Source organism: Canis lupus, chromosome 1 (genome assembly GCF_003254725.2).
Source record: "Canis lupus dingo isolate Sandy chromosome 1, ASM325472v2, whole genome shotgun sequence".
Classification (NCBI taxonomy): domain Eukaryota; kingdom Metazoa; phylum Chordata; class Mammalia; order Carnivora; family Canidae; genus Canis; species Canis lupus.
In genome coordinates, this window is record NC_064243.1 from 54,629,252 (window position 1) to 54,651,964 (window position 22,713).

General features: G+C 50.0%; 1 protein-coding gene across 4 annotated transcripts in view; it reads right to left on the reverse strand.

Moving 5' to 3' along the window:
* Nucleotides 1-22,713, reverse strand: part of RPS6KA2 (ribosomal protein S6 kinase A2) — a 345,125-nt gene that overhangs the window by 217,139 nt on the left and 105,273 nt on the right. Inside the window, exon 1 of one of the 4 annotated variants that reach the window (XM_025422732.3) lies at nucleotides 9,168-9,233. The exons of the other annotated variants lie outside the window; for them this stretch is intronic. Within the exon in view, the coding sequence (XP_025278517.1) occupies nucleotides 9,168-9,218 (51 nt within the window). The 5' untranslated portion in view covers nucleotides 9,219-9,233. Of the gene's footprint in view, nucleotides 1-9,167; nucleotides 9,234-22,713 lie in introns of those variants that run through there. 4 annotated transcript variants of the gene reach the window in all.

Consider the following 22,713-nt stretch of genomic DNA (forward strand, 5'->3'; position numbering starts at 1 on the left):
TGCATCATCTACAGACCACATTCCCTCAGTTCCAGAGAGCTGAAATGTTTAAAATGATCTCGTTAGTTTAAATGATTAGCTTTAAATTTGCCTTATTAATGATGTGGTCAGAGAATGTCAGGTTTCATTTGTAATAAATTAACGATTCACCTAGGAACGTTCAAGGACTATAGTACTTCCCTCCATGAATCAGCGCTTTACTGTGGGGATAATCACTGTCCCCTGATCACTATGTATATGCACAAATGCTGCCAGAGCATATCAGACCGAGAACAGAGAAGAGGAATGTGTTCCAGGCTCTTTAAACCTTCAGGGACCCAGATCTGCAGCTCAGATGGCGGAGCCAATCTCGCCTCCCTGAACGTGAGATGACGAGGGAACCAGCCGGTGCATGAATGGAAAGTGGCCGGTGGTGGGGGGAGCAGCTTGGGGGGCTAGTCCTTTGGGGGTCCCCAGCCTCTAAGGCACCGGGCCCCAGACTGGGTGAGGCACCCAGCGGCAGACTGTCCCCCGTCTTTCTCCTGAGCTTCTCCTGCACGTCGAGGCTGGGAACCCACCATTGTGCAGCAAAGGGTGGCAAGAGCCCGGGTTCCACCTCGGACTCTGTGTTCCGTGACGAGCTCCTGCCATCAGGCTGCAGTGGGGCAGAGGTCCTGGGAACCTGGCTCAGTGCCTCTCGGGCAGGGATGGGGTCTCGCGGGCGCTGCCCCCTCTTATCCCCAGCAGGACCTCTCAGATGCATCCTCATCTGCTAGACTCACTGCTAGAACTAGCCCCCACCTCCCACTTCCTTGCTGCCCCAAGCTCACGTGGGAGAACGGACAGAGTCACGGGCCCTGCGTCGTTACAAGCTGCTAGGAGCAAACTTCAGATTGGACCAGGGAGGGTTGTGAGTCAAATCAATCACCGGTTTTGTAGCTCCTACTCCGGACCAGCTTTTGCGAAGATCAGCTCTTGTAGAGCCTCACATTTCTAGGACTTCATTTCCCAGGGCAAAGATGAGCAATCTGGGACTGAGAAACCAGCCAGGGAGCTAGGGGGCTGGAGCAGCAGCAGTGGGGGGTCCGGCCTGGGTCCAGATGCTCTTCCGATGGCCACACCAGACTCCATGAGTGAGACAGACAAACGCAGTGGCCGTGACACAGGCTGGCTAGGACATGGCAGGGCGTGAGCGCCATGGTGCCTCCACCCCCTGCACCTCGGGTCCAGGGGCTTAGGGGAACATCTGCTGGACAGACTTAGGGCCCTTCCAGACACACGGAGGTGGGCTGAACTTCATCAGGCCGAGACACCCACCCTGCTGGAAAAGGATAGGGCCGCAGTTGGTCTCCAGCAGGGACTGGTCACAATGGGCGGGGATGTGTGGGCACTGCATCAAGCAACCCCCTCCTCCTGCCGTGGGACACCTGGCGAAGGCGGCTGTCCTCATCACTGGACGCACCCTTGAGCTCCTTCTGTGGTGCAGGTGGCAAGATGCTTCTGAATGAGCTTTGTGGAGGAAGCAGAGGGTCACTGCTGGACCTGCCGTGCGATGCTGGTGCCCACCAGAGAAACCCAGGCCAGCAGCATTGCAATGGCCACCGAAGCCCGTCCCCTGCTTATAGACTCGGTGTCATCCATGGCATTTCACTTGTCCTGGCTTTCACTTGTGCCCTCCCTTCCGCTCATTTGGCTCATCCTGTTCATCCTGTGAGACCTGTCACTTCCTCCATGAAGACCGCCTTGACTGACAGCAGGATCACACTCCTCTTGCCTGTGTCCTCACAACATCTAGGCCAGGGCCTCCAACTGTACTGTCCCTGTAGCTGGTGCTCATGCACATCCGCTGCCCTGACGGCCCCCGACACTAGGGCGAGGGGAGGCGTGCACACTCGCTGGGACAGCACACCATCTCCTTCATCGGTGGGTGGAAGGAGATAGGAAAGATGAAGAATCTGGTCAAGCAAAGGTACGAAAGGTCCAAGTCAGAGTGACAGAAGCCATGGGCCATGCCTGCCTGGCTTCCAGAAAATAAATGAGCCCACACTCTGCACCCACTTCGTTCCTGCCCAGCGCTGCTCCAGGCTGTGGAAATGTAGGCATGGCTGCACGGTGTCCTCGGCAGCCACTTCCATGGCTCTGATGAGGACACGAGGACAGCACGAGCAGCGGTCCCTGGGGAGGGCCCGACATACAGGAGCAGCTGGAGATGAGCATCGAGGCAGGGCCAGCGCCAGGCATTGTCATCACGCCCGATGTGAGGAGGAACACAGAGCTCCGAAGTGTCCCGAGAGCTACATGCCCAAGAGCCCGACGGCGGAAGGCTCCGGAATCCCGAACGCATGGTGCTGTGTGAGTGCCAGCCGCCAGCACCTTCCGACTTCGGGCACCTGTTGCGTGGCTGTGAAGGGCACCAGATCCGCGGAGGCCAGAGGGATTTCCTGCCAGCGAAGCTCAAGAGGAAGGAGGAGGCAGTGTGAAGGCAAAGGGGTTCGCTAAAAACGTGTGTCGCTCTATTGGTGTCCATCTGCCTTCCCCGTATTTATCTCTCCATTAAGACAGTTTACTGGATTACTCGGATTACAAGAATCCAGTACATTTTATTGGCTCAGATTGGCTTGCTAAGCTTTGATTTTCTGTGAAGAGCAAGTGGAGAATGTTCAGAGTTTGCAAACATTTAAAGAAAGGGCAGGATCTCCCTCATGCAGCAGAACCAGCCCGTGGACCTGGTGCCACGTGAAAGGTTACGGGGTTTTTGCACTAGTGGTGAGCATGGCCGGAGGGGAACGGGCACTCAGCAGCGTTCCTCTAGGAGGGCGTGAGCTGCTGAGAAAGATCGAAGCCCCACAAGGCGGGAATGAGACCTGTAAGACTCACTCAGTGACACCAAGGCCACCACCTACCACTGGGCGGGGCGGGGGTGGGGTGGGGTGTGTGTGGTGTGTTCACAGGGCTTCTGCACACGTTCTGATAGCCCATGTGAGCAGAGCAGGATGGGAGGGCGAGGGTGGGAGGGCTCCAAAGTCAGGAGAAATGACACCCAAGGCTTTAGCTGGGGTCTCTGCAGGCAGAAGCCCTGGCAGGGATTCCCGGGTCTCCTGTGACACTTGGTGTCATCACTCTCTTCTGACTGCCTTTCAAACTCTGTGGGCGTGTTGGACCCAGTCACTAAAGCTCGGTGCCAGTGATTTTTCTTTTTTTCTGCGGGGGTAGCTGGAGGGGTGCTGAGCTCTGCAGCAGTGCACACCCACTGTGGACACAGGGACACCGGGGCCAGAGACGGGGAGGCTGAGGGGCACAGCTGGAAGTCTCTCTGACCCCCGCCCAGGCCAGCCCCGACTTGGCCGCCCACCTAGTCAGGGGATAACACCCTACTGTGAGAGCCACATGGGTGATGGGGTAACTCCTAAGGGAACCGGCGACAAGGAGCCAACATGAAGTCACTTTGTCCAAGTCCATTTATGGCCACTTAGCAAAGAGCGGAACCGGGAAGCAACATGTCACCACTGGGCTCTGAGGAATAAGAGGAGGCTGAGCAAACGGCATGTAGTGTCCCTTCTGTGTGTGAAATGACACGTGGGCCGACGGAGGAAACAGAATATGGCTGGAATCATGATTCCACCTAAGATCTAGGACATGCCCAGGTTAGCTACACAGCACAATGTTGTAGGAGAGGCAGCTTCCGAGCAGTTTCTAGGCACACCTGAGTGTGCACATGGAAACACGTGACCTTCTCACCCCTACTCTCCTCATACGGAACGTGAGACAACACCTGCACCACCCTCCCAAGAATTACGGGGATCAAGTGGATTATTTTGTGTGGAGCACTTAAAACAGTGCCTGGCACATGACAAAGGTCCTCTTTCCAACGGGGAGTTAGAAGCTGGGATCTCAAAGGAACCATGGATCTTACCAGAACTCCTCCACTTTCCAGATTTATTTATTTATTTATTTTTCACTTTCCAGATTTAAAACCAAAGGTCTGAGGAGCTAAACTGACTCTGTCAGCATCACCGGCGTGGTTAATTAGGGAGGCATGTGGGGCAAGAGCACGTTTGTCACGGCTGCTGTGGGAGGAAGGATCAGAACTGGAAGGTGGAGAGGAAATGGATCAGTGCAGGTATCAGGGGGTTCTCGGAGCTGGAGACATGAGTCAGCCCCTGTACACACTGATACACACCTGCACGGACCCACACATCTACACATACCAGCACACCTGCACACACTTGCATGCACACCTGCACACACACATTCTTGCACATCTGTACACATCTGTGTGCACACACCTACACATACCTGCATGCAAACACACCTACATACATGCATGCCCCCCTCACCTGCATGCACACCAAACATATCTATGTAAACACATGCACACCTGTATAAACACATGTACCTACACACATGCACAACTGCACATACCTACACATGCACATCTGCATACATGCCTGTACACCTGCACACATCTGTGTGTACACACACCTGCATGCAAACATACCTGCACACACACATACCTGCACGCAAACACACCTGCACACATGCATACCTGCACACACAATGCACACCTCCACATACCTATACATGCACATCTGCATACATGCCTGTACATCTGCACACGTATGTGTACACATACCTGTACACAAACACACCTACACACATAGATACCTGCAAACACACATGCACACCTACACATACCTACCCATGCACATCTGCATACATGCTTGCACATCTGCAAATGTGTTTGCACACACCTGCACGTACACCCACACACATCTGTGTTTTACACATGCATACCTGTATAAACACACATGCCTGCATGCACACATGTAGCCCACAGCCCCCAAGAAGTCACAAGCAGGAAGAGAGCTTGGATGTCTCCCCGAGTAAGCAGGTCAGGACTCATGATGCAGAAGGAACATGAAGATGAAGGCAGAGGCTGAAGATAAATGAAGACGCTCAAATCCATGGGAATTATAGGGTAAGTGTGACTCTAATGAGAAGAGAAGGCCGAGCCACATGGATCATGCATGGCGCCTCCCTGGCACAGGACAGGCCACAGGGAGCCGGGGCCCCTGCACAGCGCACTTCCCTTCCAGCCCCAGGCCCTGCACACCAACACTGCCCAGCCTTCCTGGCTTCCTGGGGGGACCTGTCTCCCCTGCTCAGAGCATCTCACTCATCCGAGCGGCTGGGACTAGGGTTTCCTGAGAAGGAAACTGTGCATTTCGACAGTGCCTGGTGTCCAAACACGGTCCAGAGGAGCCCTTCCAAACTCTGTGACAACACGGCGTGCTCACCGCTTCACGTGCTCATCTCGCCGTGGAGACCTCCCCTGCCTGCGACATCCATCAGGCCCGGCGCCTCTTGAGGGAAGGGGCTCCTTCTGCCTGCAGGTCTCAGACAGCATCTGTTCCTAAAAGGCACAGCTGCCTGAATGAGCCTCGCTCCGCTGGCCAGCTTTTCACCCCAGCGCTTTCCTTTCAAATGACCCACATTTCCTGGGAAAAGAGCTGTCCGGCCTTCCTCTCTGCACACATCAGTGGACGGGGGCACTTTGGAGGCGTAAAGATGCATCTCAGTGTCTTCAGTGAGAACAGCCAGGCCTTCCGCCCCAAGCTGACCCCACGGCCACCTCCCTTCCACTGGCGTCTGGGCCAGCGCCACTGCTGGACGTGGGCCGCTACTCCAGCAATGTCCTCTCACGAAAGACATTTGTTCTCCCAACCCCATGGGCCTCCTGTTTCTACGTGGATTTATGGTGTCTCTTTGCTTCTGTGGAAGGGCCGGTTCTCTTCCCTCCAACAGACCTCACATGTGAATTCACACAAAGGAGTCCGGGACCCGCAACACGATCGCCACGTGCTCCTGCCATGTCTTCAGGGAAATCTCCGACGGCAGCCTCTGTGTGCACCTGCCACACGTGCCTGTGTCTGTGTCTCCTCAGTATGACAGGGAAAGAGTAAAAACATGTGCAGGGGATACACACAGTGAACATCTACGTGAATGCGCCAGGAACAGGAACATGGAGGAGAGAGGAGGGGAGGCGGGCAGGAGGGGAGGGGAGGCCATCCCACTGTTCAGAGTTCCCAGTGCACATCCAGGGGCGGTCCTCCCAGCTGTGCCCTCAGACCCGCGGGCCCTGCTGGCCCTCTGCAGGTGACACGCCCGGGGCTGGCTGGCTGGACCCCACAGGACCAGCATGGGGAACTGAGGACAGCCGTGTGAGCTCGCGGCTAGAATGCTGTGGGGTTAAATGATCCCACACATTATAGGCAAATATTTGGAAACTGAACAAAACCGCCCACCTGTAGCTATGAGGTGGGCTCGGCGGCAACACCTTCTCTGTGTAGGGCTGAGCCCAGCGCCCCTGCGCGCTTGGCCAGGACATGGGCGTCCATCTGCTGTCACGCTGCAGAGAGAGGTCTCGGGACAGTGACTCACATGATGCTGAGGTAGGAACTCCGGCCGCTCCGAGGCTGCTGGCCTCGCTGGGGGAGCCGGGGAATCCTGGCTGAGGCCCTCCCCGCGGAGGGGCCCGTCCAGGGAGGGGCGCCGTGAGCGCGAGCAGTGGTGTATCTCTGCGCCATGGTCGCACCAGGCCCTCACATGGTCACATCGGTCGTTCGCATCCACTGTGGATTCCCAGAAGCCCTCCCCCTGGGCCCGTACATAAATCCACTCCCACGGGCAGTGCGTCCATGTATCCACAGGCAGCCCACGAGAACAGCGAAGCAGCCCTTGCCATTCTGCAGAATCAGCACACATCTGCCCATTCCTCGACACAGAGCATCCCAGCCGTCAGCTCAGAAAGCCAAACAGGATTCCCAGCCAACGTCTGTCAGGAAGTCAGACACGCTGTGCCTCTGCTGCCAGAATTATGTCTGGGTGGCCGCACACAGCTCCACGCAGTCCTCAGGATCCTTACCAGAGAGAGCACCTGCTCAGTGGTAGGAGACACCCCATGAGCCCCACTTGTCCATCTCCAGGCCAGTGTCCTTCACGCACCACACGGCTGTCCCATCTGTGCATGAGTGAGGCACACGTTCCCTCCCCATGGAGGGCTGCCCGGGGCCTGGGCTCTGCAACTGGCCTCATGGTCACACCCCCAGCCTCACCGCCGGCTGGGTAGCTGGGCAACTCACCCCATCCAGGAGGCCTCGGGATTCTCATCCACAAAATGGACACAGAACTGCCACCGAACAAATAGTGCTGCTCTGGGGTCAGCCCTGCCAGGGCCTCATTTTAGACTTGAGTGACCACGTGTACAAGTGACGTGTTTGGGCTGAAGACAGGGTTACCTGTTCTTTCCATTTCATCAGGGAAGTCTCTCCAACAGAGGCCTCCAAGCATTCCTGCCGTGGACGGGTATTCCCTAAGTGTCTTATCTGGCACTTACATCTCAATTACTGTGTTTTATAAAGAACATTAACTAAATGAAGACATTGAATAAATGCTTGGTTAGCTTGGTCATGAACAGTGCACGGCATCTGTGGGTTTATAGAATATATCCTTCATGGTTTTATGACATGATAATAAAAGTAAAAAATTTAAGGGGCATCTGGGTGGCTCAGTGGTTGAGCATCTGCCTTCGACTCAGGGCATGATCCCTGGGATTGAGTCCTGCATCGGGCTCCCCACAGGGAGCCTGCTTCTCCCTCTGCTTGTGTCTGCTTCTCTCTGTGTGTCTCTCATGGATAAATAAATAAAATCTTTTTTTTTTTAAGTAAAAATTTTAAAAACATTTTAGGTGCTAGCAGATCTGGGTGTCGACAGCTCATTTTGGGAAACCTGCACTCTGTCCTGAGATACACAAATGTCTGTGACATGCAACAGGTGTGGAAACCAAGCAAAGAGAAAGCAGGTGACACAGGAACCACCTGCTCAGTGTGCAGGGTGGGCCCAGGCCTCCAAGGCCCTGTCGAATTCCTTCCTTTCTTCCCTTCTGTTTTCATGGCTCCAGCAGCACAGGTCTCCCTCACCTGTGGTTCTGAATGGACTTCCAGGTGTCAATCTCTCTGCACAGACCCGTGTGAGGCCCGCCAGGCTGATATTCCCAAATAACTGCTCCTGTGTCCCTCCACACCTAGCGGCCCCCTCTGCACCTGCCCCCACACCTGCGTACCTGCTGTCGGTCTGTATCGTTGCAGGGGCCAGGGGGTTAGACCCCCTCCACGATGCTTCCTTCACCACTGTGCCTACTCCACCCCACATTTTATCTGTTCCCTGTTATTACCACACTGTGCACGGCACACCTGGCCCTCCAAAATCGTTTCTCTTCAAAGGGATTGGAGGCCCCACGGGTTTGAGGCAAAGGTGCATTCCAAGTAACCATGCTAAGTATGTTTCTGGCATTTTCTTACCCAGGCATTTACTTGTTTATCCACAGATTGGAATAGGACATTAAGAATCCCAGAAGGCTAGTAGGAAGCTGGCCAGGGCACAGGCCCCCCGCCCCCGATGAGTAGCCACGGACCAATGAAAAGTCATCCTCGTAAGTGAGACCAGTAACAGGACAGGGAATCACGTGTGGGGAGAGCGAATTACAAATTATTAAAGACACGATTACATCGAAAGGCATCTCAGAGAGGGACTAGCGAGCTGGGCATGAGGGACCTCGCGGTGACATCCCACAGAGCCAGCCTGGACTGTCACCTGCCAGCACCCGCCGTCTCAGAGGAGGAGGAGAATGTGGGATAAAGTAAGCAGAGAAAGACCAGGTGAGGACAGAAGTGTGAGAAAAAGGGGAAAGGAGCAAACACGGCTCAGCCTCCTACCTTGCGCCGCCAGCTCTGGTTCAACTAAAATCTCCCCTTGCTGAAAAGCAAGCACGGCAGCGCGAGGCCCGAAGGTGGGCCGGGATGCACAGTGCCCGGCGCCAGCCAGCTCAAGGGCGAGATCGAATAACGTCGGGCAGAGAACGGACGCGACGCAGGACGGGCCCCTCGTGCAAGCCAAAGTTTAAAGAAAAACAGAAATAACGGAGAACGCGTTTGCACCTAAACAAAGAAAAACACAAGAAAAGCGAATGCTTCCAGAAAATCACATGCCGTCTCGTATCAAATATTAAGCGAGGGTGGGGGAAAGGTTACAAATGTCACGGATGACTTTGAAGCACGAGTCCCTAAGGGGCTGGCAGTCCCGGCTCCCGATGCAAAGCGCCCGGTGAAAACAGAACGGAAGGTACTTACTAACAGAGCCCCATAGAACTTCGAGAAGGCTTGCCGGAAGCGAGAAAGCATAGTGCCCGGGTCAGCGACCAGGGCCCCCAACCCGGGAGCCACCGGCTCCTCCTCCTCCTGGTGGAGCGTCGCCCCCTCCACGTGTCAGAGCAAAGCTCCCCGTGCAGAGGCCGATCCTCACCGGGCGGCATCCGAGAGCTGCGGGCAAGACGACGGTGAACCAGAACCGCTTTTAGTGGCTGACCTAATCCGACACCTCGGGGTCATTTACTTAATATAGGGACTGCCGTTTCCACTGGGTGGCAAGTTAGCAAGGTTGGCCACCTGTTCTGCTGCGCGTGTGCCCAGCCCGAGGGGAGCCCGGATCAGACGAGCCGCTAACGCCGTGCCAGTGGCGGTGGGGGCAGGACGCACACGGTCGGCGGGGAGGCGCCGGATCCCAGCTCGGACGGGGCTGCCAAACCCGCGTGATGCTCCTTCCACCGCCTGGGAGGCCACGGGGCAGATGGCCCGGGACGTGATTGTTCTGGTCCTTAGCATTGTTTCCATGCATTCTTTTCCGGACGCTCTATTTTTGTCATTTTCAGACTCTGATCTCCGTGAACCCTTGGTAGGGCCTCTGCTAACGAAACCTAAAACCGGGAGAATGTGAGCCATGCACCAGCGCCACGCGGCTTAATTGCAAAGCCACAAAGATTCCCTGTTCCTGTGTCCGATGGCTGTCCTTGGCCTCCCCACATCAGATCCTCTCTCCAAACCTCCGGCCACAGATATCCAAAGTGGACTCACACTGTTCATGAAGTGGCCTCAGCAGTTTCGTGATGATGGAGTTTTTAAAAAGAAACGTCTATACCATTCGTGTCCACCCCGCGGCTCCTTGGAGGGACGCGGTTGGCTGCTTTAACGTGATGAGCTGCTTTCCCTGTTAACCCATTTGACACTTCCAGCCGTCCCCACCAGGTCCCTTGTCTGTGCTTTCCCAAATAGCAGCTAACTTGGTGTTAGCAATTTTGGAGAGAAAGCCAAGAAAAATAGGAGAAATGCACACACAAAAAAGTTCACGGATGCGTGCTCTTGCTTAGACACACCTCTTAGCTCAAAGTGACTGAGCTGGTTTGCTGAGGGAAGGAGGGGTCAGGACCTCAGCCTACATGCCCTTCATTATTAATGTCACTCTGTCCCCCCGCCCCGCCCCCCACCCCCCGCCAAGGGCTTCTGCTCCCGTTTGTGATTCTCACCATTCTGTTGAATGACAAAATTAATAAACATCTCTCTCACGCGTCATTGCACATTGTTGCTCGTTGGGAATCTGTGTGCCATTTTTAACAAGAAGACAGAGAATATCTTCATGTCCCTGAATCTCCACAAAGGGGTGGCCCGTCCAAGTGCTCTTCACCCCACACAGCTTATCTGCCACATGGAGACCCAGAAACCAAAGAAGGAATTTCCTTCAGCAAGTCAGGCCTCTGCAGAAACCACCTGCTCAGCCTCGTGTTCAGGTGATCACTGAGGTCAGGAGAACGGGCGTTTCTTCTGGAGGAATTTGCTGAGAATCTCCCCGTTTGGACCCGCCCGTCTGCTCACGGCCTTCCAATGCAATGAAGTCACTGTCACCGCAACCACTGATGTCGCTAACCCGCTCAGCTGGGGAGAGATTTCTAGTAATGTTCCAGCTGAAGACAGGTGCCAAGGGTGGCCTTGCAGGGGTTCCGCTCCCATCTTATGAGGGCGTGCCTGGGTGGGGTGACAATGTAGGTCCTTGGAATCACAATTCCATGACCCTGGAGGGTAGGGCGTGCTTCAGCCCTGCTGTGGGGACCCCTGACCACCAGGTGGCCTAACTACCATCCACACACTGCTAAATGCAAACTGTGTCTCTGGCTGCCCGGTGTCCTCGAGCTCCAGAAATCTGTACCAGCCACCTGCTGATGGAGGCCCTGGTGTCCAGCAGGCAGCATGGCCCCCAGGGCCCCACAGTGGTTCCCCCTCCCCCACTCACTGCTGTGCCCCCGACTGCCATGGCCATGGCACCTCATCCACCCCATTACTCGGGCCCAAACAAGGGCCAGCTGTTTGGGGTCTTTGGCTTTCATTCATGCACTGACTCAGTCTCCTTGTTGTGTCCTTAGATCCACCATCCTGTGTACCTGTATGTCCCTTGATGTCTGCAGCAGTGCGCCCCGGGGCCCTCCATTTCCTGTCCAGTCATCCGTTCTCCACAGTGTGACCAGATGGACTTAAAAATCTCTCAGGCCTCTGTCATCCTCAGTCCCTCATCCTCACCTCTACCCCTGTGGCAGGGATTTTCCAACCTGGAACACCTCTCCTCCAGCATCCTTGGTCTGGCCTACTTCCTCCCTGCTTCCAGGTGCAGAGAGAGTTCCAGGGGGTGTGAGGTCCCAGTCCTTTCTACCTCTGGGGTGTCCTGGGTTACCCTGTATGGCCATAGTTGTCCTGGTCTGTATCCCCACTGGCCTTTAGGGGACCAGGGGAGTGCCTTGCCTGCTCTGCATACAATAGCACCCCCCCACACACACCTAGAAAGGAGGGGCCCCTGCCCTGGGCTATGCTTTAGAGAGCCTTGCATTGCAAAAAACATGAAAGAATGTGCATGTGCAGCACAGCCCACAGCCCTGAAGGTTAACTGTCCTGATCAGCTCTGTTCTGGATCCCAGAAATACTGTCCCAAACTCTTATCCCACATCTTCAAGACCCAAGAAGGTGGACGCAGTGGAGAGGAGTTGCCAAGGGACCTTGGACACACGCTGCTCCAGGTGGGGCAGGCTTAGAGACTCGGAAGCACTCAAGTGAGAGCAAGGTAGGTTATCACACCCACCTCTCAGCGGGGAGGCACCAGACTCTTGGGTGTCACTGCCCCTCTGCAATAGTGCCACATATTTTTACTTCTCTTCATGCTCCAACTCATGGTGTGTGAAGTACTCAGAAACCACTACGAGATTTGCATGAATTGTGTGTGGCAACAGAGTGACATTTACATCATGAAACAATTCACATTACTCTCAAATCTGCACATAGATCTATAAGTCTAGGGCTACACATACAAAATCAAGAATAATGAGAACTGTTGAATATAGCAATGTTTTTAAAAGAATTTATTTATTTATTTATCTATTTATTTATTTATTTATGCAAAAGAGAAAGAGAGAGAGCACACACGCATGAGTGGGGGAGTGGGTAAGGGCAGAGACAGAGTGAAAGGGAGACTCTCTGTTGACTAGGGAGCCAGACACAGGGTTCATTCCCAGGACCCTGAGATCACGACCTGAGCTGAGGCTAAGAATCAGACATTCAACCAACTGAGCCACCCAGGCACCCCAATATTGCAATATTTGTGAAATGAATTAATGAGTTCCTTTCTCTATTGAGACAGAAGATACACTAAGTTAACTCACACTAACGTGCCACGTCTCTCGGAAGATGATAGCTTTGAGGTATGCTTCCCATCCACACTGAGAGCACTCGGTTGCCAGAACACAAGGCTCTGGATGCTGGCTTCATCCCTGGATGTCTTTACCACTCCTCCCAGCACAATGCTAGCTGCCGATGTGATTAGCATGTTATGCATAATTGTCCTTTTGCACATCCATGTATCTGAGAAATGTGCATGAGTCACTTGGGCTGTGAAATAAACTCGGGAAAAGCAGTGGCAAGAGGAAGAGAGCCAGCTTCGTGGAGCTCTCATTCTGGTGCAGGAACATCACTGAACAACCAACCGCAGGTTATATACACAAACACCGTTGTCAGGAGGCTGAGCAGCCAGTTACCTGCAGGGCAGGAGGCCCACGCCCCAGGCTGGAGCAAGTGTCACCAAAGCTGAAAACCTGTCTACAGGTGAGTCAGGATCATCTAGGCCAAGAAAAGTGAACAGAACCACCTACACAAAGACAAAATATCAGGGATAACACAAACAACAGAGCCCGGGCCAGCGGTCCCGAGAAGGCGGTGTGGCTGGAACGGGGCCGAGCAATAGGACCACGTGAAGGTTTTAGTTAGGGTGTTTCTCCGGGTGTTAACTGGCTCTGACCAGGGAAAGACTGCAAGAGGAGGAGCCAGACGGGTGGGCGTGAACCAGGGCTGAGTGAACAGCAAGGTTGTCTGGGACCCCATGGGTGGGAATACCACCTGGATTGGTCAGTGACTGCATGCAGGACGAACAAGATTGTGAGGTCAAGAGCTGATCATCAGAGACCTGCCCTGGGAGCTGGAGGCACAAGTATATTCAGATGACAGGTCCCTTTCTATGTCCACTCCAGACTTACCGTCCAAGCTTCAGATTCATACGTCCCCTCTCTGCTGGGAACGTTCATTCCACTCTTCCACAGAAACTCGACTAACACACCCACAGCTGAACGCCTCATGTTTTCCCTGAACCACCTATTAAGGTAAACAGCTCCTCCTCCATTTTTCCTCATTATAGCAAATGTTCCTACCATTTGCTAATCATCTGTGATGGTTAATTTTCTGTGTCAACGTGACTGGGCCACTGGGTACTCACATATTTGGTCAAATATTATTCTGGGTGTGTCTCTGAGGATGTTTTTTTGCATGAGATTAACATTTGAATAGGTTGACAGAGTAAAACAGATTATCCCCTACCAATGTGGGTGGGCCTTATGCAATCAGTTGAAGTCCTGAATAGGACAAAAGGGCTGATCCTCCCTTAAGTAAGAAGTAACTCCACCTACCTGACTGCTTTCAAGCTTTCAAGCATCAATCTTTTCCAGCCTTTGGACTTGAATTAAAACTTCCTGAGTCTTGAGCCTGCTGGTTTTCAGACTGCAAGTTATATCATGGGCTCTCTTGAGTCTCCAGCTTGCTGAATGTAGAAATCAGGACTTGTCAGCCTCCACAATCACATGAGCCTCTTCCTCATAATGCCTCTTTCTCTACCTCTCTCTCTCTATCTGTATGTATGTATCCTACTGGTTCTGTTTCTCTGGAGAAGCCTGACTAACACATCAGCCAAAGAGGGGAAGAGGTTGCCTAGAAAGAAGGTAAAGTAAAGAACAAAACACACCAACCAGCCCTAGAAAAACTAAGGTAAGCTACAGGGTACCACATGGTATAAATAAACTCTAGAGTACACAAAGACATAGAAATGAGCAGGATTCACTGAGAAGTCAGATAGGCTGGCACTCAGGCTGGGCTGCACCTGGGCACCCAGCCAGCTAGTGAGAGAACTGTCCCCCAGATTCCCATCCTGCTAAGCGTGGCTGAGTGGCTGAGCTCAGATCACTGGTACATGCAGGGGACTGATGTGACCCTATAACATCTCATTGAAGATGGAGTCAAGGTCCTACATTTCCCTTTCTGTCTTCTGAAGGGTGGAAACCCTATCTGAGAAGGATTCTGTTTCACCTCCATGGACAAGGGCCACACCTTCAAAGATGGTGCAGTGAGAAGATGGAAGAAATCCGGGTCCCTGAGTGACCTTGTGGAGCTGAGCTTCCACAGCCACCTGGGCCGTCACCTCGGGACCCCCTCCATGACAGATTCAATCCTTCCTGATGAGAATCACAATGTGTTGGAGTCTCTCTGTTGCACTGAAGCACATCCATGGATTCAGCAGCACAGGCCCCGCCACAGTTTCCTCCAAAACAGGTGGAATGGATGTGGGTATGCACACTCACTGCTATAGCTGCACCCCAAAGAGCATCTCCACATAGCAGACTCTGGGGAGCCAGGTGACAAGCGGTGGATGGGAAGGCCCAGTTGGAGATGAAAGGAGGGCGAAGAAGTTAGAGGGTCTGGTTACAATGACTCACTGTGACGTGGAGAAGAGCCTAATTGCAAGTGGCTAAGCTGTACTGCATGAGATTTCAAGAACCAAGAGGTTTTAAAAGACCCTTTACTCAAGTTGGAGCTTATTCCTCATGATGCTGCAATTGGAGATTTTTGTTCACTCACCTGCTGTGTTTGCTGTCTGCCTTTCACATCTGTCCTTTTCCAAAGTGTCCCTGAAAAGCTGCATATGGAATCACATTGGATTTAAAAAAAATAATTTCTCTATTTTCCTTCTCATGAGGACCCCAAGAAGTGCACCACCTAAACTGTGCCCTGAGAACACCTCCGCTCCCTTGGTAATTATTTCCCTCAGGCTTTGTCATCATCCCTGTTTCATAAGACCTGCCTCCCCGCAAGCTCAGGACACATCCAAGTGCCTGGCTCTTTGTCCTTGACACATGGCCCCCTCCAGCTCTCCTTCAGACCCTCCCGCTGCAAACCTCTCCCACTTCCTTCCTTGTTGTGTGGGCTTCTGCCTATGACTCAGATTGTCCTGCAGCCACAGGCCATTGTTGGGCTGGGGGTGCACACAGCATCATTGTCTTTCAAATACACATCTCTCTGATGGGATGAAACTTTTAGGACTCATTTCACCAAGCAAAACAGGTAAAATCATGTTATTACCTGTCACTACGTTAAGTGTCCCACTCACAGAATGCCTGTTACAGATGGATGCCGATGGCTAATATATTGATTAAAACATGCTTTCCCAATTATGTCATCATGAGAATGACCAGACACATTTCGAATATGACCTCTCTTTCTTGTCATAGGAGAAGCGAGTTTCTCCATGGGAGGAGGGGTGACAGCTTTGTTTGGGCTGATAACGCATCTTACATACAGGGTTCAACTCACATTAACTAAGACCAGTTTGTAAATCCAAAGAATATACAATTAACTTCATTTGGAGGCCTCCGATGTGGTTTTACCAAGTTGCCACACCTCAAATAGAGACACAGCCGTGAAGTGGAGTTAGTTGGTAACCAAAGCCAGAGAAGACCCGTGGCGTGCCCCTCAGGCCGGGATGACTCTGGAGGAGTGCCTTGCATCCTTCACACCCATGTCATTAAAAATACATCTTTTTCCTCCTCCAGGCTTCCTCTCGGTGGCTTGACAATTCTTCACGGAAAATATATGACGGAGAAAACCAGTGCTACATAGCATGTGTGATCAAAGGACAAGGGCTTTGTGTGAAAGCACACAATGCTGCATTTGCTGTGATTACAGTCCAGGAAGGCTGGCCACTCCCAATTTCTTGTCTGCAATTCAATTAACCTAATGTGTACCTTTCTGCTTTAAGGTGTTCATTTTTTCTACGTGAAAAAAAAAAAAAACCCAAAGAGAATGGAAGAAATGATGAGAGTATAAAATCTGACAAATGGGATTGTTTGGTGTATCTTCCTCATGTGACATCTGTTTTGTGAGTGCACTTCCTAGCTATGGTCTTCAAAAGAACGTAAATTGATTCTGGGTATTATTTTCATGTTTTAGAAGAAATGGGATCACATTTCTCACAGATGATCAGGTTGGAACTTGATTTCACATAAGAGATGAGGGTTACATCTGGAGAAGAACCGCCCATCCCTTGAATAACTGGGATTAGTTTACCTGGATCGTAAATAACACACATTTAAATATCCCTCACAGGTATAGCAATCTTAAAATAAGCAATCTTAAAATAATCTTAAGACAGGTGTTGATAACAGACAGTAAATAGCCAAGGTGATTCAAGGTCAGTTTCTTCTTCTAGAAGCTTCTGCAGATAATCAGCATCTCCCAACCACCTGCCTGACCCTTTACAAAAGCAGTGTCCTGACATTTGCAAGCTACTGATGAAAGGCAGCCTGGTTTGCTACGGGTATGTTCTACAAATGCATTTGTAAGGGACAGAGTTGGGACTGAGTAGGCATGAACATCATGGCAAGGTCACAGTGGGCATAGGCAGGCTTCTGTGGCACTTGGAAGGCGCCACACTGACTACCAAGGATGCTAACACAACTGGCAGGGCAGGACACAGAAGCCTATACTCTCATGAACGACATCTGCTGAGCCACATTTCCTGTCCTGGTCCTGTCTGGCCTCATGATCAGCCTTGAAAGTGTCAGTGTTGCAAGACTCTCTGGGGTCTTCAACGGAAGGACTGAGCACAGATAATGTTCCAGGACACCCACTGTTGGTGTTATTCCATTTTGTGCAAAGCCTGTGACTGTCTCTCTCTGACCTCGCTCCCTGGTCCACCACCCCATCTGTCCTTGCCTGGCCCGTCACCAAGCTGCTTTATTTTTCTCTGTATTATAGCAAAACTCCATGTGTATTGCAGCATATTTCATTCATTAGGGATCTGATATTTTTTTTTCTATGCAAGGATTGTTAATTAGGATTATTATTATTATTATTGGTTAGTGCTCTGGTTGCAAAATTTCTGAGATTTTGAGTGTTCTACTGCAACGCAATATTTCTTCTGGCTCTTGCTGTTTTCAGCACATGATTTTGCACAAAGTCATTACCTTTAAGTGGTCCTCGAACTACCTACCCCTCTGTCTCCACCACCACCATCCTGAAGCAAGCTGTGGCCATCCCAGGCTTGGCCCCCCGCAGCAGCCCCTCACGGGGCCAAAGTGGCCTTACCAAACACAGGTCTGAGCACATCACCACCCTTGGCACAAATGCTTCCAGAAAACAAGGAGTAAAAGAAAACATCTTCAACTTGGTGAAGGCTATATTCCCAAAACATTTAGTAAAGATCACATTTAATGAAGAAACTTTAAAATCAGGAACAATGATGCCCAGTAATAACAAGTGTTTAACCTGGTATCAAAGGTCCTTCCTTACCAAAGTAATGAGAAGGGGGAGTGGAAGGAGGGAGAGGGAGAGGAGGAGCGGGGAGAGGAGTAAGGGGAAGAAGAGAGGATGGGGGAGGAGGAAAGAGAGGAGGATGAGGGGGAGAGGAAGAGAAGGGGGAGAGGAGGAGGAGGGGGAGAGGAGGGGAGGAGAGGAAAAAGTAGAGAAAGGAAGAGGGGAGGAGGAAGGGAAAGAGGAGGCGAGGAGGAGGCTTGAAAAGAGGAAGATCAAAGACCATTCTTGCAGGCAGATGACATAATCCTAGCACAGAAATCCCAACAGAATGAAGACACTTCAAACTAAGGAGTGTTCAAAAATGTTGATGGATATAAAAATTAGCTTGAAAATCAATAGCATTTCTCTACGCCTATAATAACCAATGAAAGTTTTTTTTATCAAACGTATGTGATAAAGTTTTTGCCAAATGCCTTTTCTGTATCAATAATTGCATGGCTAATGTGATGATAAATGAGAAAAGAGGGAAGAACCTGATCAGACAATAAGAAAACCATGAATACAGTTTGGAGCAAGAGAAATGCATGTAACTGGCAATATATAATAAAACATAAGTCATTGAACATTATCAGAGAGAAATAAAGTAAGGAGATGCTACTTTACAACCGTCGTGTCTATACGATCCTACAAGTCTGACAGCACCCAGAGTCCGTGAGCGTGGGCAGAAAGAAGGACCCTCACACACCTCTTCTGGGAATGTGAGGCACCGTAACTGCTCTGGAGAACATTCCAGCAGTAATGCAGGCTACATGCCAGTGGAATCTGTGACCTGTCCATCCCATGCTGTGTGGCCTGGAGACCCCACCCCAAAGACTGTAAGGCCACATGGCAGGGGACAACTACTGAGGCAGGCTTTAGAAGCAGTCCTGGGAGAGAAATACAACCCTGTGACAACAATCAAAGTAAAATATCACACAGCTACCACTCCAGTCCACACGAGCACAGAGGGGGCACAGCAGAGCACGTCCCCGAGGCCGGGAAGAGCCCATTACTACATCCTGTGTCTTCAATAACAGTTGTGAAGCTCTGTGTATGAAGTCTTTAAAAATGTTAAAAAGATTTGATAATGATCTTTAGAATTGTTGTCAGGGTGCAGATGGTCAAATGGATAAATTCAATTTAGGGAAAGAGTATTACCAAAATTGAACAAGGCCCAAGATATCTGTAATTAGTCTCCAGGAAAAAGAAGATTATCCAGAAAAGTCAAGAATAAAGAATGCTCACAGAAGTTCATAGGAAAGGGGCAAGAGACAGCATCCAGTAGGCATCTACCTGTGGCAGGCCCTCGACGTAGCTCGCACATGTCAAATGATGGAAGAAGTATGAAATTAAGTGGTTTATGAGACCCAGGACAGTTCTGAATGAACAGTTCCAGAGGCATGGCAAGAATTAGATTGGCAAGTTAACTGCAGAACTGCCTAATTATTTTCTTTATTATTTTTATTGTTTTCTTTAAAGAAGAGAATTTTTCTTGCTGGTATTGTATAACCATAAGAAAAAAAGGAAAATATTCTCTAGTATAATTAAATCTATGTATTTACATTTAAATTCATATTTAATTCATTAAAAAGTTAGTGCTCTCTGTTGGATCTGAAAAAAAAAAAACCTAATTGAACTCAGTATATTTTTATCAGTGAGTACTAACTCGGTTGGAACCAATATCGGATTAAGCTTGATGCCAAATTAGGGTTAAAATCACTTTTAAGAATAGTTACTTGGAGGGGCACCTGAGCAGCTCTGTCTGTTATTGATTTCAGCTCAGGTTATGATCTTGGGGTCCTGGGGTCCAGCCCAACGTCAGGCTCCCTGCTCAGTGGGGAGCCTGCTTCAAGATTCTCTCTCTTTACCTCTACCTTCCCCTCCCCTTCGTGCTCTCTCAAATGAATAAATATTTTTTTTATTTTTAATAATAGTTACTTGCTTTCCACAAAAAAAAATCGTATCTCATTGAAAGTTAAGCTATGCTCAATGATTTCCTTTATTGGGATATTGTAAAATGGTCAGATGCTAAAAACAAAAAACCAAAAAAACCCCCACAATTTTGGTGTAAGCAGACATAACCCATTTTTTCTCCCCTGTGATGCTTCCACAAAGCAGGAGGGCAGGAGGTGCCCAGTGGCACCACACAGACAAACACGTGCTGCCCTGAGTGGAAGCACACAGAACCACGCAGCATGTGCCGGGGACACGGGCAGGCCTCACTGGTAATTAAGTAACTGACAGGTGTGAACTCACTATAAGGTTTCACCACAACGGCTTCCTTTCCAAACAATCGAAATCTTTTCATTTTCAACTTTAATTACATTTTCAGAATAGGTGATTTCTCAAACTGGAGTCTCTACCATCGATTACCACGGGCAACAGATGATGGAAACAGGACATTGTACCACAAAATTAAAGGTTATTCAGCACTGTGGATTGAGTCGAGCTAATTATGTAGACAACTGGGAGAAGTGAGAAACACAGGTAATGTGCTGCTCAGTATGTCAATATTCAAAGAAGAAAAACAGAATTATCATCACACACATTCTACAAGCCAGGAGCCTGGATGATGGTTATTTCTCACTCTGTCACCTACCATCGCTTGCCCTTGGGATGTCACTTCTCATGATGGGGGCTCAGTGACCTCTTACCTAACACAGGCAGTTGTTCATGCTGCAGACCTCACTGAGTGTTTGTACAGGGGTGAGGGGATGACACCTGCAGGGTGCTCTTCACACAAATCTAACACTTCACTACTTTTATTAATGGAGGAAGCAGATCCATAGTCCCAGAAGCCAGAAATAAAGATAGGGCATGTACTCAAGGATAACTACATGCGGAGGAGGAAACTAAGACTAGTTTGGTTTTACTTTAATCTCAGATCACATTCCGCTTCTGATCATCATTATTCTTTACACCACCTCTGTCCCATGAGAGTCAGAATCGCAAATGAGATTGGTGAAGAACAAGATGTGCAGGTGGGTCGGGAGGATTAGCAAATGTCAAATAACAAAAAGAGAAAGAAGGGGAGGAGTGAAATTCGATCCCGGCGCATTCTTTAGCCAGCTGTGTTCAATCTTTCGCTGCCATCGTCCAGATTTATAGGTGCATAAATGTACCTTCTATTCTCCAGGATGGATTTAATTATTGTCAAGAAGCATTTTTCAAAAAAACACTTCAGTTTCTGTGTCGGCCTCTGACTCATCACAGCTGAAAACAAATTAGAGGTTGCAAAGGTCCCTGTCGTGTACAGAACAACTGTGATTTTCTAAATGGAAGGACATCTTTAAACATCTGAGAGAGCTTTGATTTTCATACGCGCCATATTCCATATTTAGCCAGAATCTGCCATAGAAAGTCATGTGCAAAATCCCGAGGGAATACTAATCACACCAGTGCAGCTCGAGTGTATCATATCCATGTCTTGAGTCATCCGTCTCTTTTTCTCCTTTCCTTATCAATCACCTGGTTTACTGCTGTAAAGACACTCTTCTGATATCATCTTGGGCATATTAGCTAAAGAACGTGTAACACAAATCTCTGAACATCTGAAAGATTCGGTTCAATTTTTCTATGAAAAATTTCCAATCAGAAGTTCTGAAGGTAAAACTCTAGCCCTGCAGATGCTGGGGCTTTAAATCAGTAGTACCTGATTTAAATGGATACCCAAACGTTGCTCCCAGCACTATTTTCCCAGCACAACACGCTTCATCCTGTAATCCTCAGTCCACTTTCTTATGCAATAATGTGTGCGTGCATGCACCTCATGTGAGTGTGTGTGGTCATACATTGTCTCTTTTTATTACATCCTGGGAGCATATATATTACATATACAGAAGACTGGACATGTGCTCTTTTCACTATTCCTCTCATTAAGAACAAGCAAACACTCTGGACATCTCATAGGAAACAAACATAAGAAGACTCTGAAATGTGTAGAGAGAAAGGCAGGTCAGCTACACACTTTGGGACCTGAGGAACGACACGATGGTCAGGCCCTGGGTTTTCTTTTTGCCTTGTGTATTCCACACCTGGAACTGAAGAACCCAGCAGCTCCAAACACCAATGGGCACAGAGGAAGAAAATTAGAAGCCCAAACAAAAGCCTGACCTCTCATGTGGGGGAGCCTAGAGTCCCTCTAACCAGGCCATAATGAGGTGCCCAATAACCCCACAAGGGTGGTGTCCACCACCCAATGGGCATGAAGGCTCCAACCACTGCTTGGTGGTAATAAAGCCACACCTTCCTTTGGCAGAAGTGGAGGACATTTGGGAGCCAGAACACCCCCTTCTGTTCAGTAGCAACAGACTCCAACTCAAGAGTCAAGAGGAAAAGGGTAGTCTTCCACCCCTATCTGAAGTAATGGGGTGGCACTCCCACTTCCTCTGCTGGGATGGTGCTTGAGCACACCACTTAAACCCCAGTCTTAGAAAGGATCTGGGGTCTCATATCATAGTAACCAAAAGTGAAGATTTCAACAACAACAAAAAAATCACACATCACACCAAGAACCAGGAAGATTTCAATCTGCATGAAAAAAGACAACCAATAGATGCCAAGACAGAATGACAGAAAGGTTAGAATTATCTGACAAAGATTTCAAAGCAGCCATGAAACAATGCTTCCACAAGCAATTGAAAACAGTTGAAACAAATGAAAATAAAGACATCAATCCCTCAACTAAGAGACAGGAAATGTTTGGAAGAACTAAGTGGAAATCTGGAATCTGAAAAATAAAGTAATCAAAATAAAAAGTTTGCAGTTTGGGCCTGATAGCAGAATGGAGAGAACAGAAGAAGGTATTGGTACAATGGAGGATAAAACAATAGAAAGCTCTCCCCTCCATATCTAGAGAAAAAGCAATATCAACCCAAAGCAAGCACAAAGGACATAAATACATACAAATAAATAT